The sequence below is a fragment of the Typopeltis vanoorti genome, chromosome 13, assembly GCF_054136105.1.
Source record: "Typopeltis vanoorti isolate ZY-2024b chromosome 13, IOZ_Tvanoo_1.0, whole genome shotgun sequence".
Lineage (NCBI taxonomy): Eukaryota > Metazoa > Arthropoda > Arachnida > Uropygi > Thelyphonidae > Typopeltis > Typopeltis vanoorti.
In genome coordinates this window covers 88,018,472-88,034,009 of record NC_143561.1, presented here as the reverse complement: position 1 = coordinate 88,034,009, position 15,538 = coordinate 88,018,472, and the positions used below count along the sequence as shown (strand labels likewise).

The window sequence follows — 15,538 nt, the reverse complement described above, 5'->3', positions numbered from 1 at the left end:
GAGGAGGTATTGGCGGGAAGTTTGTGGCAAGCAAGAGTTAGAGGAAAATACTGATGCCAAGAGGTCCATCATTTCTTTGGGTGAGGTTACCATGGTACCATTAAGATGTGAGAACAAGGAAGCTCAGCTCCCAACATCCTTAGCACGGGACTAGAAGACTCAACTTCCAGTTGAGCAGGAAGCAAGTGTATTGAATTTCATTCGTATGAAGTCTGCTTTGGAATCATTGATTACTTTTTTACACGTTACAGGACACTGTGAAAGCTGAATGTGAAGTTGGGGGTATTTAATTTAAGCCACTGAACATATGCTGCATTTTTAACATGGACTGCAGATGAACTTTTTTTCTTTTTTTTTCTTGAGAACCAGAGCTTAGATGTAGGTTGAGAGGTTTCAGTGGAGTGGGGAATGAAGGCTCATTCCAGTGAGAATTATTTCATTTATTAGTTCAATACAGCTATTTGGATCAGGAGAGCAAAAACAGTAATCTGACCATGGAAAGGAGGCATGAAAATTCCAGAGATCTTCCCATTTGGCAGAATTGGTTATCATAGGGTATGAGACTGAGATTGGCTGGAAGGAGGATGAACACTAGAAAAGGAGACTTAAATAAAACTGTGGTCAGTTGCCATGGGCAGGGCAGGGCAGGGCAGGTATGTGCAGTGTACTTGGAGGGAAAGTTAGTTAAGAAAAGATCCAGTGTTGGAAGACTGATCAGGTTGATTGATAAGTCCTGTTGGTACGTTAACTATTTGCCATAAGTCATGACTAATGGCAAATTATTATTCTTATTCTTATTATTTTAAAACATTTCCATGGAGTCTAGAGACTCATTGTGGGAGACCTAAATTAACCATTATATACACAAATCCTACCATATCTCTCCTTGAATTCACTGTCAGGGAACTTGTAACCAATTCTGGCAATCCATTCCACTCACTCACCACACAAAAAATCTGCTCTGCACACCCCTACTAATCACACTCTTATGTAATTTCCATGGAGGATCCCTAGTTCTCTATTTGTCACATATAGAAAAATTCACTTGCCTCAATTTTATAAAACTGCTTTAATATCTTAAAGTTTCTGTCATATTCTTCTTTTTTTCTGCCTACCAACTAAATTTTGTAATCCACAAATCTTCAACCTATCCTTGTAGGGAGTATTCCACAAACCTGTCACTGTCTTGGTCACTTGTTTCTGAATCCTCTCCACCACCACCTCCTGGTCCCTAAGAAACCCAGGTGACCAAATCTCTGTGCAGTAGTCAAGATGTAGCTGAATCGTAGCCTTATAAAGAAGGATAATAGCTTCCTTATCCTTACTTGTTAGCATATTTTTCAACATCTAAGTAATCCTTTCTGCCATTCTACCAACTTTTGCAATATGCCCCCCCCCCCTCTCTCTCTCCCAGTTTTGCATTATCAGCAGACGACTGAATATCCCCTGTTAAATCTTTCCCAATACATTGGTATACAAATTGAAGAGTAGTGGCCCTAGTATTGAACACTGGGGGTATGCCGCTAATCACTATCATTCTTCTAGATTCCACTCTGCCATATACTACTTTCTAGTGTCTGTCTATCAACTTGAAATGAGTCAACTTTCAACAGCAAAAATTATTAATTGAAATTATTCAGTTTCTCTTCTGGCGTGATCTGTGAAGTTGGAGTAGGGGAGCCAGTTTCTGTTATGGATATTAGTTTCCTTGGAGACAATCTCACAATTTGGGTAATTAATTAGTTTGTATGAAATAAATTTTTAGTGATAAGCAGTCAAAAATGGCAGCATGGTTGTCAAAGTTAGATGAATAGCATAGACTGCAAATGAAGGCTATAAAGTGAAGTAAGGAAATCTTGAGCCAGAGCAAACTGGCTCCCCTACACGTTCCTCCCTTTTTTTTTGCAGATTGCATCATGTAGGATGTAGTTGGAACAATTGAGGTGCACCATGGTCATGGAGGATGCTAATTGGGGTTTTGTTAAGAAAAGGAAATCAGGTTCTGATGTTTGTAAATGGTGGTGTATATCATTGATGTTTGTATTGATGCCTCAAATGTTGGTTAAATGATGTGAAAGTATATTTTATCGGAAGAAATGTTGGTGTCATTTTTAGTGAGGGGGGGGTTAGAATATGTTTATTATTTTCCATTTTTTGTTGTATTTTTAATTTTTCTTTTTATTTTGTTTTATTTTTTATGGAGTGGTATTGTCTTTCATGTTAGAATTGTTAATTCAGGAAACATAAAGACCAGAGACATGCACTTGGAGATGAGAGACTTATGTACATAACTCACACAGGAGACTCCGTGTGACTACAGACAGTGTCCCATGCATACCGTTATATCAGTATCCCTCCAGGTATGACCTGCCTGAGTGATCGGTAGCAGGATTATTAGCCAGCTATTAGGAAGTCTTGAAGAGATGTATTACCATAGGATTCGGTCCAGTTATCTGACAGTCAGCCTGTAGCAAACTGGTTTACTGCTGTACCCTCAAATGGAGTAGAAACTGGCTCCTCAGTTGAATAATGATGATAATGGTGTGTGAAGCATGCCCAACAAGGCCTTCACCTGCACTTCACGAAGGCCCTACTCTGCAGATGAAACATGGAAGTAGCTACTTCACACCTTCAAAAAAAGAGAAGGGTAGTGATGGTGGTGTTAGATCTCTCTCCACTCGATTCATGCTACCTCTCTACATTCATTCATACCACCATATCTATCATTCCTCCATGCATGCGCTCCTCTATGATTCTATTTTGCACACCATGAATCAGTGAATCTCCATACATCACATTTCTCATTGATCCATTCATTTCTTGCTCACCTGCATTCTTCTCTCTCTCACTCACTCATACTCTCCCTCAACATTCTCTCTCTCTCCCCTTCTCTCACTTACCTTCTTTCCTCTCATCTCCCGATCTCTTGCTCCTACATTTTCACAATGTCCTCTTATTTTCTCTCTTTCCTTCTATCATTCTGATAACTCTCTCACTCCTACTCTTGTTTGTGTCATGTCAGTTAGTTTTGCAAGTCTTCTAATCTCTTTATTCCTTGCTATGCCTCTTAACTCATTTTCCATTCCTTTCACTTCTTCTCAGTACTTCTCTCTCTCTCTCCCCAAGTGTCCTATCCTTGCTTGACATTCACCTACTCAATTAATCCTTCAATTGTGCTACGTTTCCTAATGTTATAACCATCTTCTCTTCATGCTTGCCTTCCTCTGCCTCAATCACACCACTCATATCTATCTCTGCCAGCACTCATTTCTGACACACTGCTACCACTTCTACTGAATCAAGAAATGCTTATATCGACATCACCCAGCTCTTCCCATTGTCTATAGTTTAAGCTTCAACATCATAATTTAGTATATTGTTTTCCATGTCAATCAGACTGTGATTTGGTATATGTTGGTTCTATGATCAGGTCATTATGATCTTGCTTGTATAAGCATTTCTGAGATTGTGGCTTGCCCATTCTGGACAATTTTTATAGAACTAGTAAAAAGAAAAAGATACAAATGAATGAAAATCCTAGAGCCGTAAAAACCAATATTGCAGCTCATGCAATAGAACAGAACCACATTCCACAAATTGAAAAAATTACAGTCCTTAATTTTTAAGAAAACAAAATATAAAGTTATGTATATCTGCAATTGTAGCAATCAAAATTAATAGCAATGCATAAATTCCCTGTCCCCTACATAATTTCAGAAATCTAGCAACTCAGCCATTTTAAAATCAACTTGAAACTCACAACTAGTCAAAATACCTCAGTGCTTTCTGGAGGTATTTTGGTGGTATTTTATGGAGCAACATAAAAAGATGGCATCCACCAATAAAAGGTTATTTAGTACATTATGTACCATGGGTGGACTAAGGTTTTTTTTTTCCTATTTTTATCAATTTTATATATATTTTTTGTATTTTTAATTTATTTTTTGCATAGTGTCAAAACCCTGCTTAGGAATCAAACATGGAACTTTTTCAATCCACTTCAGGCCTCTAATAAGTGGGGCAGTGGTCTCGCACTGGCAATAAAATTCATCTCCCACCTAAAGACAATCCCAAACATCCATATTCACAGTGAAATTCAAGCCTGCATCCTGTTGATTGGAGCACAGGTATGCTAGCTGCTCACCAACCAGGCTGGCAATCTATACAGAGAGCACTATTATTTTTTTTTTCCTTTTGCACTTCTGGAATCACATTTCTGAAGACTACTTTGATTCAAAACAGCTCCATTCTGTGAAGATTCATTCACATCTGTTTACATTTACATTACAACTGTCTAAGCAATATTTTTGTTCACCCTAGTTCTCGATTTAGTTTTGTGACAAAAAAAATTTCTTTCCTTCTTCACCAACAGTATGATTGTTTACAGTATATTTATTCCTTCATTACTTCATTATCTTTTTGCAAAATATTCTTCTTGAGATCTATTATTTTATTCAGATTTTGGAATTGTGAAGGTAGGTCTTCCATCCCATTTCATTTCTTAATTTTTAATTTTGATAAGATGCTTTCATTTGGCCAGTTTATTTTAGAAACAAATCTTATGTATTAATTATAAGTCGTAGCCCAAAAAAAATAGGTTAAGTAGAATGCTCTGTAAAACTAAATGCGTGCTATATGGCTTATGTATTAAGGAAAAAAAGAAGAAGCGTGATTAAGATAAAAATTTTAGAAGAGCTTTTTGAGGTGTTTATAGAAATTTTTCTTGAGAGGGAATGGATGAGAAATCAATATTTACTTAGAAGCATGAAGTAAAGCTGTAATAAATAAATTCTTCCCATGGAGATTGATAAGTGAATGGAATTCACTGCTTGAAGCAATTGGAGCGATGCTTGGATGAGTAAAGAAAGATGTGGCACAGTGACAGCCAGATCAGACTTATAACTCTATTTCATAAAACATTTCCAAGTCTTATTATTAAATATATATTCAAAATTGATGGAAGTTTTTTCACTTGGCTATGCTACCAATTATATATTTGGTTTAATCCTTTATCCAAGTGTAAGCATCTGAAGTATTTTCAAGACTGGGGCAACTCATGGTAAAGATGGTATAAGTTCTCATCACTTGCCTTAGTATCTCCCATAATGCAAAGCACATCTCCTTGAAGACATGTATAATGCTATGAACCGGTTTTGATCTTTATTGAGGTGCTGTTTAAGTAAAGACCTCTCTAAAAATTAGGCGGTCCCCCCAGACCACTCCCTACCAGTGACCGAGGACCGTCCAACTCAGCATTGTTCCGCTCAGTGTCAGGCTCACCCTGTCACCGAGAAGAACTTCTTAGCATTGGCTCTATCCAGTGGCAGGCTCACCCTATCACCAGACAGAGCCATAATCTCAGTAGTGACCCCACTGAGAGACAGGCAAAAACCTACCCTAAGCAGAGCCTCTCATACCTCAAGGAAAGGGACCACTTCTGCACCAAAGCACATCAGTGGGAGCCACACCCAGAGGTGGAGATACTAAGGTGGAAGTAATGCAGGTCATATTTACCTATACCAGTTGCCAAAAGGTGTCACACCTTATTATTAAAATTTTCTGGATTGACGTCCATTACTTCCACCTTAGTATCTCCACCTCTGGATCTGGTTTCCACTGATGAGACCTCAATAAAGTTCGAAACCGATCTGGGTAGTGGCCCTTCCCTTAATGCATAACATTATACATGTCTGCGAGGAGATGTGCCTTGCATTATGGGAGATACTAAGGCAAGTATTTAGAACTCATGCCACCTTTACCATGAGTTGTCCCAGTCCTGAAAATACTTGAGGTACAAACTTTGTTTGCTTACACTTGGATAAAGGATTAAACCAAATATATAATTGGTAGCATAGCCAAGTGAAAAAACTTCCATCAACTTATCTCTAATCCAGAGAATTTTAATAATAAGGTGTGAAGGTGTGATACCTTTTTGCAACTGATATAGGTAAATATGACTTCTCCATTAATTCCACTTTAGTATCTCCACCACTGGGTCTTGCTCCCACTGATGAGACCTCAATAAAGGTCGAAACCGGTCTGGGTAGTGGCCCTTCCCTTAATGCATAGCATTATACATGTCCAGAAGGAGATGTGCTTTGCATAATGGGAGATACTAAGGCAAGTGATGAGAACATACCACCTTTACCATGAGTTGCCCCAGTCCTGAAAATACTTCAGGCACAAACTTTGTTTGCTTACACTTGGATAAAGGATTAAACCAAATATATAATTAATATATGCAAAATATTGAAATTCTTGAAGAGTATTTAAATTTAAATTCCCTTCTGAATACTTGAAAACATGACAGTGTATTACATGATGGTCTTGTTGTAATATTTTCACTTTCTACATTTATTTGTTTTTAATATGCTTTCGATGATCTTTTTTTTTCCCTGTCTTTAGGATGATTTAGCTTCTGAGAAAACAATGCTCTCAGCTGTGTCTCAGAAATTGACTATTCACTTTGACAATAAATGCAAGTCATCCTTCAAATCTGCAGGAGTAGCTCTTATAGCTGTAAGTAACTAATAAAGTAATTTAAAAATTCTTAAATTATATATATTTAAAAAAAAATAATAATATAAATTTACTTATATGCAAACTTACAATAGCATAGCTAGGTTTTTGGTACCCTTGGAAAATTTCTAGATATGTGACTTTTTTTGTTTATATATGGCAATTTTGATAATTTTTAAAATACCCTGTCATTTGCAACTGCTCCAGTTCCCTAGCATTCCTCGGCCACTGTAAATTCAATGTCAGCAGAATTGAAGATAGGTAATAATAAGAAGTATCAGTGAATAAAAAGTTGAACTACAGAAGAACTAGAGAAGTGCCCATGTATACATAATTAGCGTTAAGGTTTGGAAAAATGGTGAACCTGAGGTACCTGGACCAAGCCTTACTTCACATAATGTACATCTGTTATATTATCTGTAAACTAGTCCCTCCTTTTCTCTCTCCTTTTCTTTTTTAACTTGCTACTTGAGTATTTGAGGGTGAAGGTATAATCTTTTCTGTCACATTGAACTTTCTTCTTCCTCTTCCACAAAGCCTGGTCAACAAGGAAGGATTAGACCAACTTCACCACTGCCATCATACTCAAATGATGGAAAATGAAATAAGTATAAAGAAGGCTGTATTGTCCAAGACCACAATGTGCATATAAAAAAGGATGAATGTGACTATCACTCATATGATAAGCCATGCTTAAACCATTTGGATAGGTCTGCTCTTTAAATTTAAATTTAATTTTATTCAAATTCAATAAGTAATTTGAGAAACACTGTTACCAGACTAGAAACATACAATCGAATAGTATCAATAACAGAAAAATATGTGTACCCACCAGTATGTCTTGACATACAGGTGGGTACTACTAATAATAATATTTATTATTATTAGTATAATATTATTATTATTATACTAATATTATAATATTAGTATATTATTATTATTTATTAATAAATAATAATAAATAGTAATACTGCTGCTGGACAAATAAGACTAGCAGCATTATTACTAGAAGCCGAAAAGATAAAATTAGACATTATTGGATGTCTCATTTTATCTTTCAGAGAATTGGCAAAAATAGTATAGATCTAAAGAATGGACTTCTGTTCTGGAGTTATGGTGATAATCCAAAATCCCAGGGAAGAATTGGCATCCTAATTAACCACTCCATAAAAGATCAAATGCAAGAGATAAAATATATCATAAACAGGATTGCTGAGCTCTACCTTATGATAAATATTCTTTACAAATTGAGAATTATACAAATTTATGTACTAACCTCAGACAACACAGAGAAAAAATGGATGAATTTTATAAAACACTAGACCAACTACTAATAGCAATGATACATTTTTTACAATTTTGATGGGAGACTTTAATGCTAAAGTAGGTGAAAGTAATGCACATCCAGTAGCTTTTGGAAAATATAGACTGGGCTAGAGGAATGAAAATGGAGAAAGATTGATGGAATTTTTCGAAAGCAGAAGATTCTACATAATGAATACCTTCTTCAAAAAAAAGGAAGAATTGGAAATGGACATGCAAATGGAAATAAGATGCTTAATGAAATAGACTATATTTTGACCAGTAGAAAATATATTGCCCAAGACACAAATATAAAAAATAGTTTCAGTACAGGAGTAGTGACCATACTTACTTAATCCTCTTCACTCCACCTGGGAGCATAGGTCTTCCACCACCATTTTCCACCAGACTCTGTTTTTTGCTTCTGCTGTAGTGACCATAGATTATTATTATTATTTGAAGGGAGTCCAAGGACTCATCGAGGGAGGGCACCTGCTCTACAACTCCGTCTCCACCATTCAATCACCAACTGACCGTAACTACACCAACGCCACCTACCGCCGACCACCACTGGTATTTCCAAAGACAATCACAAACATCCATGCCCATGGCGGGATTCAAACCCACAGCCTTTTGGTTGGAGAGCGGATATGCTATTAGATCAAAAATTGTTATCAGCAAAAGATGGAAAAGACAGAAAAGATGCTGGCTAAAAGTAAAAGGCACTATATAAATTTACCAAATCTGGGGAAAAAAAACAACAACAGAGATCTTCCAAAAAGAGTTAAAAGAAAAGTTTGATAATACCAATATAAATGAAAACTTGGATAAAAACTGCTAAATAATAATGCCAGAGAGAGAGATTGGTGTAATGAACCGAAAGAAGGATGAAAGGAAATTACATGAAAAACCCTATACCTTCTCAGAAAGAGAAGAAAAATGAAAAAAGATCTAGACAAGATAAGCAGAATAGAATTTTCTGAGATATGTAAAGCAATAAGAAAAAGGATGACACAAGAAATTAGAAACTTCAGAACAAGGAAAATCAGAATTACTTTAGAAAAAAATAGTCTAAAAGAAGTGAGAAAAGAGTTGACCATAGGGGGGGGGGGGGGAATAGTCCTTAAAGATGAAAATGGAGTACTGATTAAAGACAAAAAATAAATAGAATCTTTCTATGATTACCAAAACTTAAAAACCAATATAAAAAGAAAAATCAATACTCCAAATAGAAGGGGAAGAAATATGCCCTGATGTTTTAAAAGAAGATATTCTGTATGCAGTGGGAAGCATGAATAGTGGAAAGCACCAGGTAAAGATGAGATAGATGTTTTTAAAGCAAGTGGTGAACCAGTCATGAGTGTACTAAGTAAAATTTTTACATCCTGCTACAGAAGAGAATACCAAGAACTAGATTAATGCTGTTATTATTCTAGTTTTTAAAAAAAAGGGAGACAGAAGATATTAAAAATTACTATCCAATCAGCCATAGACAGGGAGATGCCATTTCATCTAGAAGAAATTTTTAAAAATCTATAATGGAAAAACAGAGGACTTAGAGTAAATGGGAAAGAACTAAATCATCTACAGTTTGCTGATGATATTGTTCTTTTAGGAACCTCCTTTCAACAATGTACACATTTTTACGAAAATCATTACCAGTAGTATACAAAACAAAGTAAATTTTTTCCAATACTCAAAAAAAATTACAGCACTATTGATCATATATATATATATGCCCTTTTCAAAATCAATAAAAGGGTCAAAATTAGTATTTTTGGTATTCATTTGTCTTACTACATACATACATACACACACACACACATATATATGCATGCGTGTGTGTGTGTGTGTGTGTGTGTGTAGTAAGACATATCATTAAAAAGACAAATGAATACCAAAAATCCTTAAGTCTGATCCTTTATTGATTTTGAAAAGGCATTTGATTCAGTCTCATTGTTAGCTGTTTTAGAAGCCTTAAAAAAAACATTGTATTGCTGCCATGATAAGAGGTACACTGACATGTAGGGATGAGGAGGTGATTGTACCACTGTATAAAGCACTAGTCAGACCACACTTGGACTCTGGCACTCAGATTTGGTAGCATGGTTTTCATTATGATGTGGAAACATTGGAGAATCCAAAGACTAGTGACTAAGACATATCAGATCTCTCTAGTGTTGCTAATGGAAAGAGGTTAAAGGAATGTAAATTACAGAGTTTAGCGAATAGTATGAAAAGAGATGATATGATAGAGATATTTAAATTAGTGAGGGGATTAGAAAAAGAATAAAAGGTGAGAGGAGAAGAACCAAAGGTCATTCCTTGAAGTCGTGTAAGAGTGTGAGGAATAACTTTTTTTTTTTACATGGAGAATTATGGGTGATTGGAATGCATTACCAGAAAATACTGTTAATGCAGGGAGTGGTAAAGATTTTAATGTTCAGTATGATCGCTGTGTCAGGTGAATGAACCCCCATGATGATTTGTTCTGATTGTTGACTCCATGGAGGGTATGATAATAATAATAATTTTTTTTTTTTTTATTGCTTATTTTCACTACAAATGTGTTTCATCAGTTATTCACTTTAAAATAATAAAAATTATTTTTTTGTATGTTTCCATCTCTCTCTCTCACTCACATACTGATGGTACAATGGTAACATCTCCTAAAGATAAGGCAGACTCTGTTCATCAGTTTTTTAACTCCAATTCTCATATAGACGACTAAAGCACATAATTTCCTGCCATTCCACATACTCTCCAAAGTATGCCTCCTCTAATATTTCACCAGAAGTACATCAGAGAAATTTGAGGGCCAAAGGTGATTTTTGGTACCAAAAATAAGTTCTTTTTGAAGGCATTAGCAGTAATATATTTATTTATATATATTTATTATTAAATATATAATAAATATATTTATTATATTTGTGAGACAACACTTAAGATAAACTTGCTCTCCAGTTTTTGTTCTTTCATAAATCTGTCATCCTACAAAGTGCATACATTTTGCACATGCTGCAGCAAACAAAATCACACAGGTTGAAATTGCACACCATCAATTTACACTTCGGTGCCATTACATACATAAACATAGAATAAAACAAAAATAGAAGCTCTGAAAACCACACAATTAAGTACACAACCATTACAATTAAACAAATTTCAGAGCTTCTATTTTTGTTTTATTCTATGTTTATGTATGTAATGGCACCGAAGTGTAAATTGATGGTGAGCAATTTCAACCTGTGTGATTTTGTTTGCTGCAGCATGTGCAAAATGTATGCACTTCGTAGGATGACAGATTTATGAAAGAAGAACAGAAACTGGAGAGCAAGTTTGTCTTAAGTGTTGTAAGGGCAAATGCCAGTGATCTGAGGGATGATAAGAAGAATAACAGCAGTAAGTTGAAAGACAAAAGGTGTGAAAATGCCATTTGTGTGGTTGATGTTACATTCTATGAGTGGCTGCAAGAATGAAATGTTGGAAAATGAAGAGAATGACCAGATGGTAATGGAAAACATGGCACACTTATGTGGAGTTCTCCACAGAACAAAATGTGAGATAATGGTTGGAGAAATGCTTGGAGGATGGTATAATGCAGAAGTGGAAGAATGGGGAAATACAAGGGGAGTAAAGTGTGAAGCCATGAGAATAAAAATCAGAATTTGTACGGTGATTCATTGATAAGAGGAGCGTTTAAGGAGAGTGCAACGAAATTCTGCTTTCTTGGTGAGTGAAGGTGAAAGAAATGCTTATTTTCGCTGATACAAATGATATACCAAGTGACAAGTGTGGTGTATGAGAAAATATGAAAGAGTTGCTAGTACATGAGGGAAAAAAGAGTGAGAAAGGAAAATTTGTGAGTCTGCTGCTATGGTATGATAGAAATAAACTGAGACAGAGAGCTATGCTCACGAATGAATCAGAGCACAGATTGTGAAATAGGAATAATATGGAGTTTGATAGAAGGGAAGAGGTATTTATATATGGTGGATAGCTTGCATTTCAATGGATTTGGAGATGAGTCTTGAGAAAGTGTTGCTCAGTGAGAGTTCAGAAGTGTGAAGTAAGAGAAACTAGAATGTTTAGAGGAGTTGCAGATGAGGATGGGTCCAGCCAACCTAGGTTAATAAGTGGGGAGCAGGGGCAAATTCTCCATGCTTGCTGTGCAAGCTCGTTACTTGAGAAAGAAGTAATATTTATTTGTTAATAAATGCATGCGTTTATAAGCATTCCATTTAGGCTTTTATTTTTGTAGACAGAAGACATCTTAAGCTTGCACGGCAATAATTGAGCTTTGCGTTGTGTATCGAAGGCCGATGCTTGCTCTTCTAGTCAAAGCTACTTTGGCTTGCTCGGTTGTGGGAGCTTCCAAGTCCTCGCTGCAGCACTGTGATTTCATGCGTGCACATAGCCATTTACGCTCCCTTCACATCATCTTAAACACAGACCATACGCAGTCAAAGTAGCTCTAGTCAGTGAGCTTCAGCCAGCCTTTACAAGTGTGCATGTTGCTTGGGAAAATTAAGTCAGCCAACTTTTTATGACGATGTTATTGACCAGTTCATAAAGAAGAACTGTGGGGTAGAATTTGTATTCAAGTAGCTAAATTGAAAAAGATAGAATATCATTTGTAAGATAAATGTTCTATTTGTATGATTAAATGTACATAAATTTCTAAATATATAGTTTTAAATGGTCAGTAATTCATTATTCCGCTAATCAGACTTCAATCACACCTCTCACTCCCTGAATAATAACAAGAGCAAGCGTGAATTTCAAGACCAGCATTCACCCCTGGTGGGGAGTGATCCATGTAGCTTCCCAGTTTCTTAACTTTAGTGGGCTAAGCAACACAAGGTGTAAGGGAGGTTGTAGGATGAGGGAGGGTATTGCATTTTGTGTATACTAATGTCAGAAATATTCAGAATAAGGACAAGGAGATTTTCGCATTAGTTAGCTCACTTGGCCAAAAGTTATGGACATTAGTGAGATTTGGTTAACCAAAGATAATATAGTCATAGGAATATAATTCAATGGATCTAGTATCTTCAGAGATGCGGGATTGGGGTGGGGGTTTGGAAATAATAGCTAAAGATCTGAAGGATAAAATGACTAGAAGTACATTAGGAGGACAGGGATACATAGGACAGTTCGTTTGAGGCTAATTAGTATCAGATAGAGGCTAATAGGACAAAATATAATATAATATTATATTTATAATATTAATAGGATAATAGGATGCTGCTATAATCCAAATGGCATAAATGAGCATGTAGATGATATGCACTGGCAAATTAGCATGATGAGTGTAGATTGAGTAATTATTATGGAGGATTTCAATTATGAGGACATAGATTGGGAGTAGGAATAGTCATGGGGAGGGAAGGAAATGGAATTTGTACTGCTGTCTCACACATGAGGTTCAAGAGTGCTGGATCTGGTCATAACATGAGAGAACTTAACACACTAACCAATCTAGCTACATTACCTCTGCTTGGGGAAAGTGATAATGTAGTCTTGACCTGAGAGAGAGATTACCAGACATACAGAATTTTCTGTTGAGAAGAGATATATGTAAAATTATAATGCAAGTGATTATGACAAGCTGAGGAGACAACTTTCAGCAGAAGAATTTGGAGGGGAGGGATGTTGAGGAAGTTGCATGGGAGGCTGTCAAGCGGTATGCGTGTGTGAAGAAAGCAGTATCAGATTGTATACCCAAAAGGTTAAATGAGGTAGGAGTTAGTTGGATGAATAACCTCATTAAACAGAAGTTGCTGACAAAGAAAAAGTTGTGGAAGGAATATGAAGAAAAAGGTGATTAGCATGCCCATTAGCAGTACAAGGCACAGGCAAAAGTGACCTGTATGGTAAGGAAGGCCAAAGCTAATTATGAGAGAAAGCTAGCTGATGAGTTGGGTGCTGAAAGTGCTGATGGCAGAAGGTAACAGAAGAAAACTAAATAGTTGAATTGCTGAGTGATCATTTTGCTAGGGTATACCTTCCAGGTAGAGATGTTGTAATGCTGGATGCAACATTGACTTATGGAGAATAGAGTTTGAATAAATGGATGTGGTTAGAATACTGCAGAACCTTAATATGAACATGTTCATATTGAGGTTGATATGTTCAGATAAACTATGGATAAGTTTATCATGCCCATAGATATGTTCAGATAAACTTCACCATATAAAAGAAAGTAATGATTCATTGTCTGTCCATTATATAATATATGCCCTAGTGACAAGCCTTCCTATTGGCTCAATTCTCTTCAATTACAGAAATTGCACACATACAGGATGTTACTTGCATAAGCAATAACATCCACCACTCTTCTCAACAGTATGGCATCCTCAGTACACTCACTCACTGAGCCAGGACTATTTGTTCAAATGGTACAGCCCTTAAAACTGAGCTCAGGGACTTTCAGAATATTTTTTTAACCAATGGCTACAGCATGTGCAAAATAGATAAAATTCTATATGCATCACCATCCCTCTTACAACAACACACAAGATCACAGCAAAACTATTCCAATCCCATACATTAAGGTCATGTCAGAAAAGATAGCTAAAATTCTTTCCAAATAGGATCTCCATGCTACTTTTAAACCACTCATACAACTTGCTACCTTCATCCACTCTTCTAAAAATCATCTTCATCCTCTTGCTCATCCTGGAATGTGTAAAGTTGCTTGTGCTGCAGTTTGGCATTCTTTGGACAGACTGGTAGATCAGTTAACATCTGCCCTGAAGAACATAACTCTTTCACATAGGATTAAATGGAAGATGACATGGTTTTACACAGAATTCACTATACTCATACGTCTAGAATGCTATTTTTAAAATCAGCATCTGCTATGAAGCACTTACCCAACAAGTATTGTTGCATTCATTTATCAAAGATCTAGGAGACAGTCATCATGATACCAGATAGCCCATAAAGATAACCTTATTAGGACATTAGTTCTGTGCCAGTTCCAAATTGAATTATTTCTAATATTTTAGTGTAGTACTTGTCACAGTTATAATTTGAGCTCTGATGATACTGGATAGTAAACCAGTAAAATATTAGTAAGTTTAATAAATTAATTTATTTTTTCATCTCTTAAAACCTTGTCAAAAAAGTGTTGTTTATACTGTGAAGCACTAATATGAATGGCCATTTGATGGCCATTCATATTTGGTGGAATATGAATTTGATGGCATATCGGCTTGTGCATTCAAGAATGTGCAAGCGAATTATCATCATCTCTAATCAAGCTGTTTAAGCCTTAGTACAGGAAAGGTGCCAAAGGAGTAAACAGTTAAAAAATAGTCCCACATAAATCTTCTGATTCCTATATAGCTGAGTGATAAAAATAATCAGTAGCCTTCATTCTGATAAGTCTCCTTACCCTGATGGTATTCTTCCAACTTGTACTCTAGAACTCGCATCCATTTTATGGATGTGATCTGGAGTGATAGCGAAGTTGAAACCTTTCTTTAGTATGTCGTCTTCTGGTTTTGATAATATATGGTCTGACAGATTGAAAATAACTTTTTCATCTGGGAGACTTGATCTTGAGTTGTATTTTATTATTATTATTATTATTATTATTATTATTTCGGGCGACTCTAGGAGTCTTTAGACTCATCGAGGGAGGCCCTAAACATCATGTCCACACAACTATGCTATTACATTCTCACAGTATCTATCATACCTTGCCTTG

General features: G+C 36.0%; 1 protein-coding gene across 1 annotated transcript in view; it reads left to right on the top strand.

Annotated features, from left to right (window-relative positions):
• The window catches only part of LOC150100342 (serine/threonine-protein kinase DCLK1-like), a 427,047-nt gene that overhangs the window by 342,226 nt on the left and 69,283 nt on the right, over positions 1-15,538 (top strand). Inside the window, exon 14 of the mRNA XM_090402717.1 lies at positions 6,406-6,519. Within this exon, the coding sequence (XP_090258843.1) occupies positions 6,406-6,519 (114 nt within the window). The remainder of the gene's footprint in view (positions 1-6,405; positions 6,520-15,538) is intronic.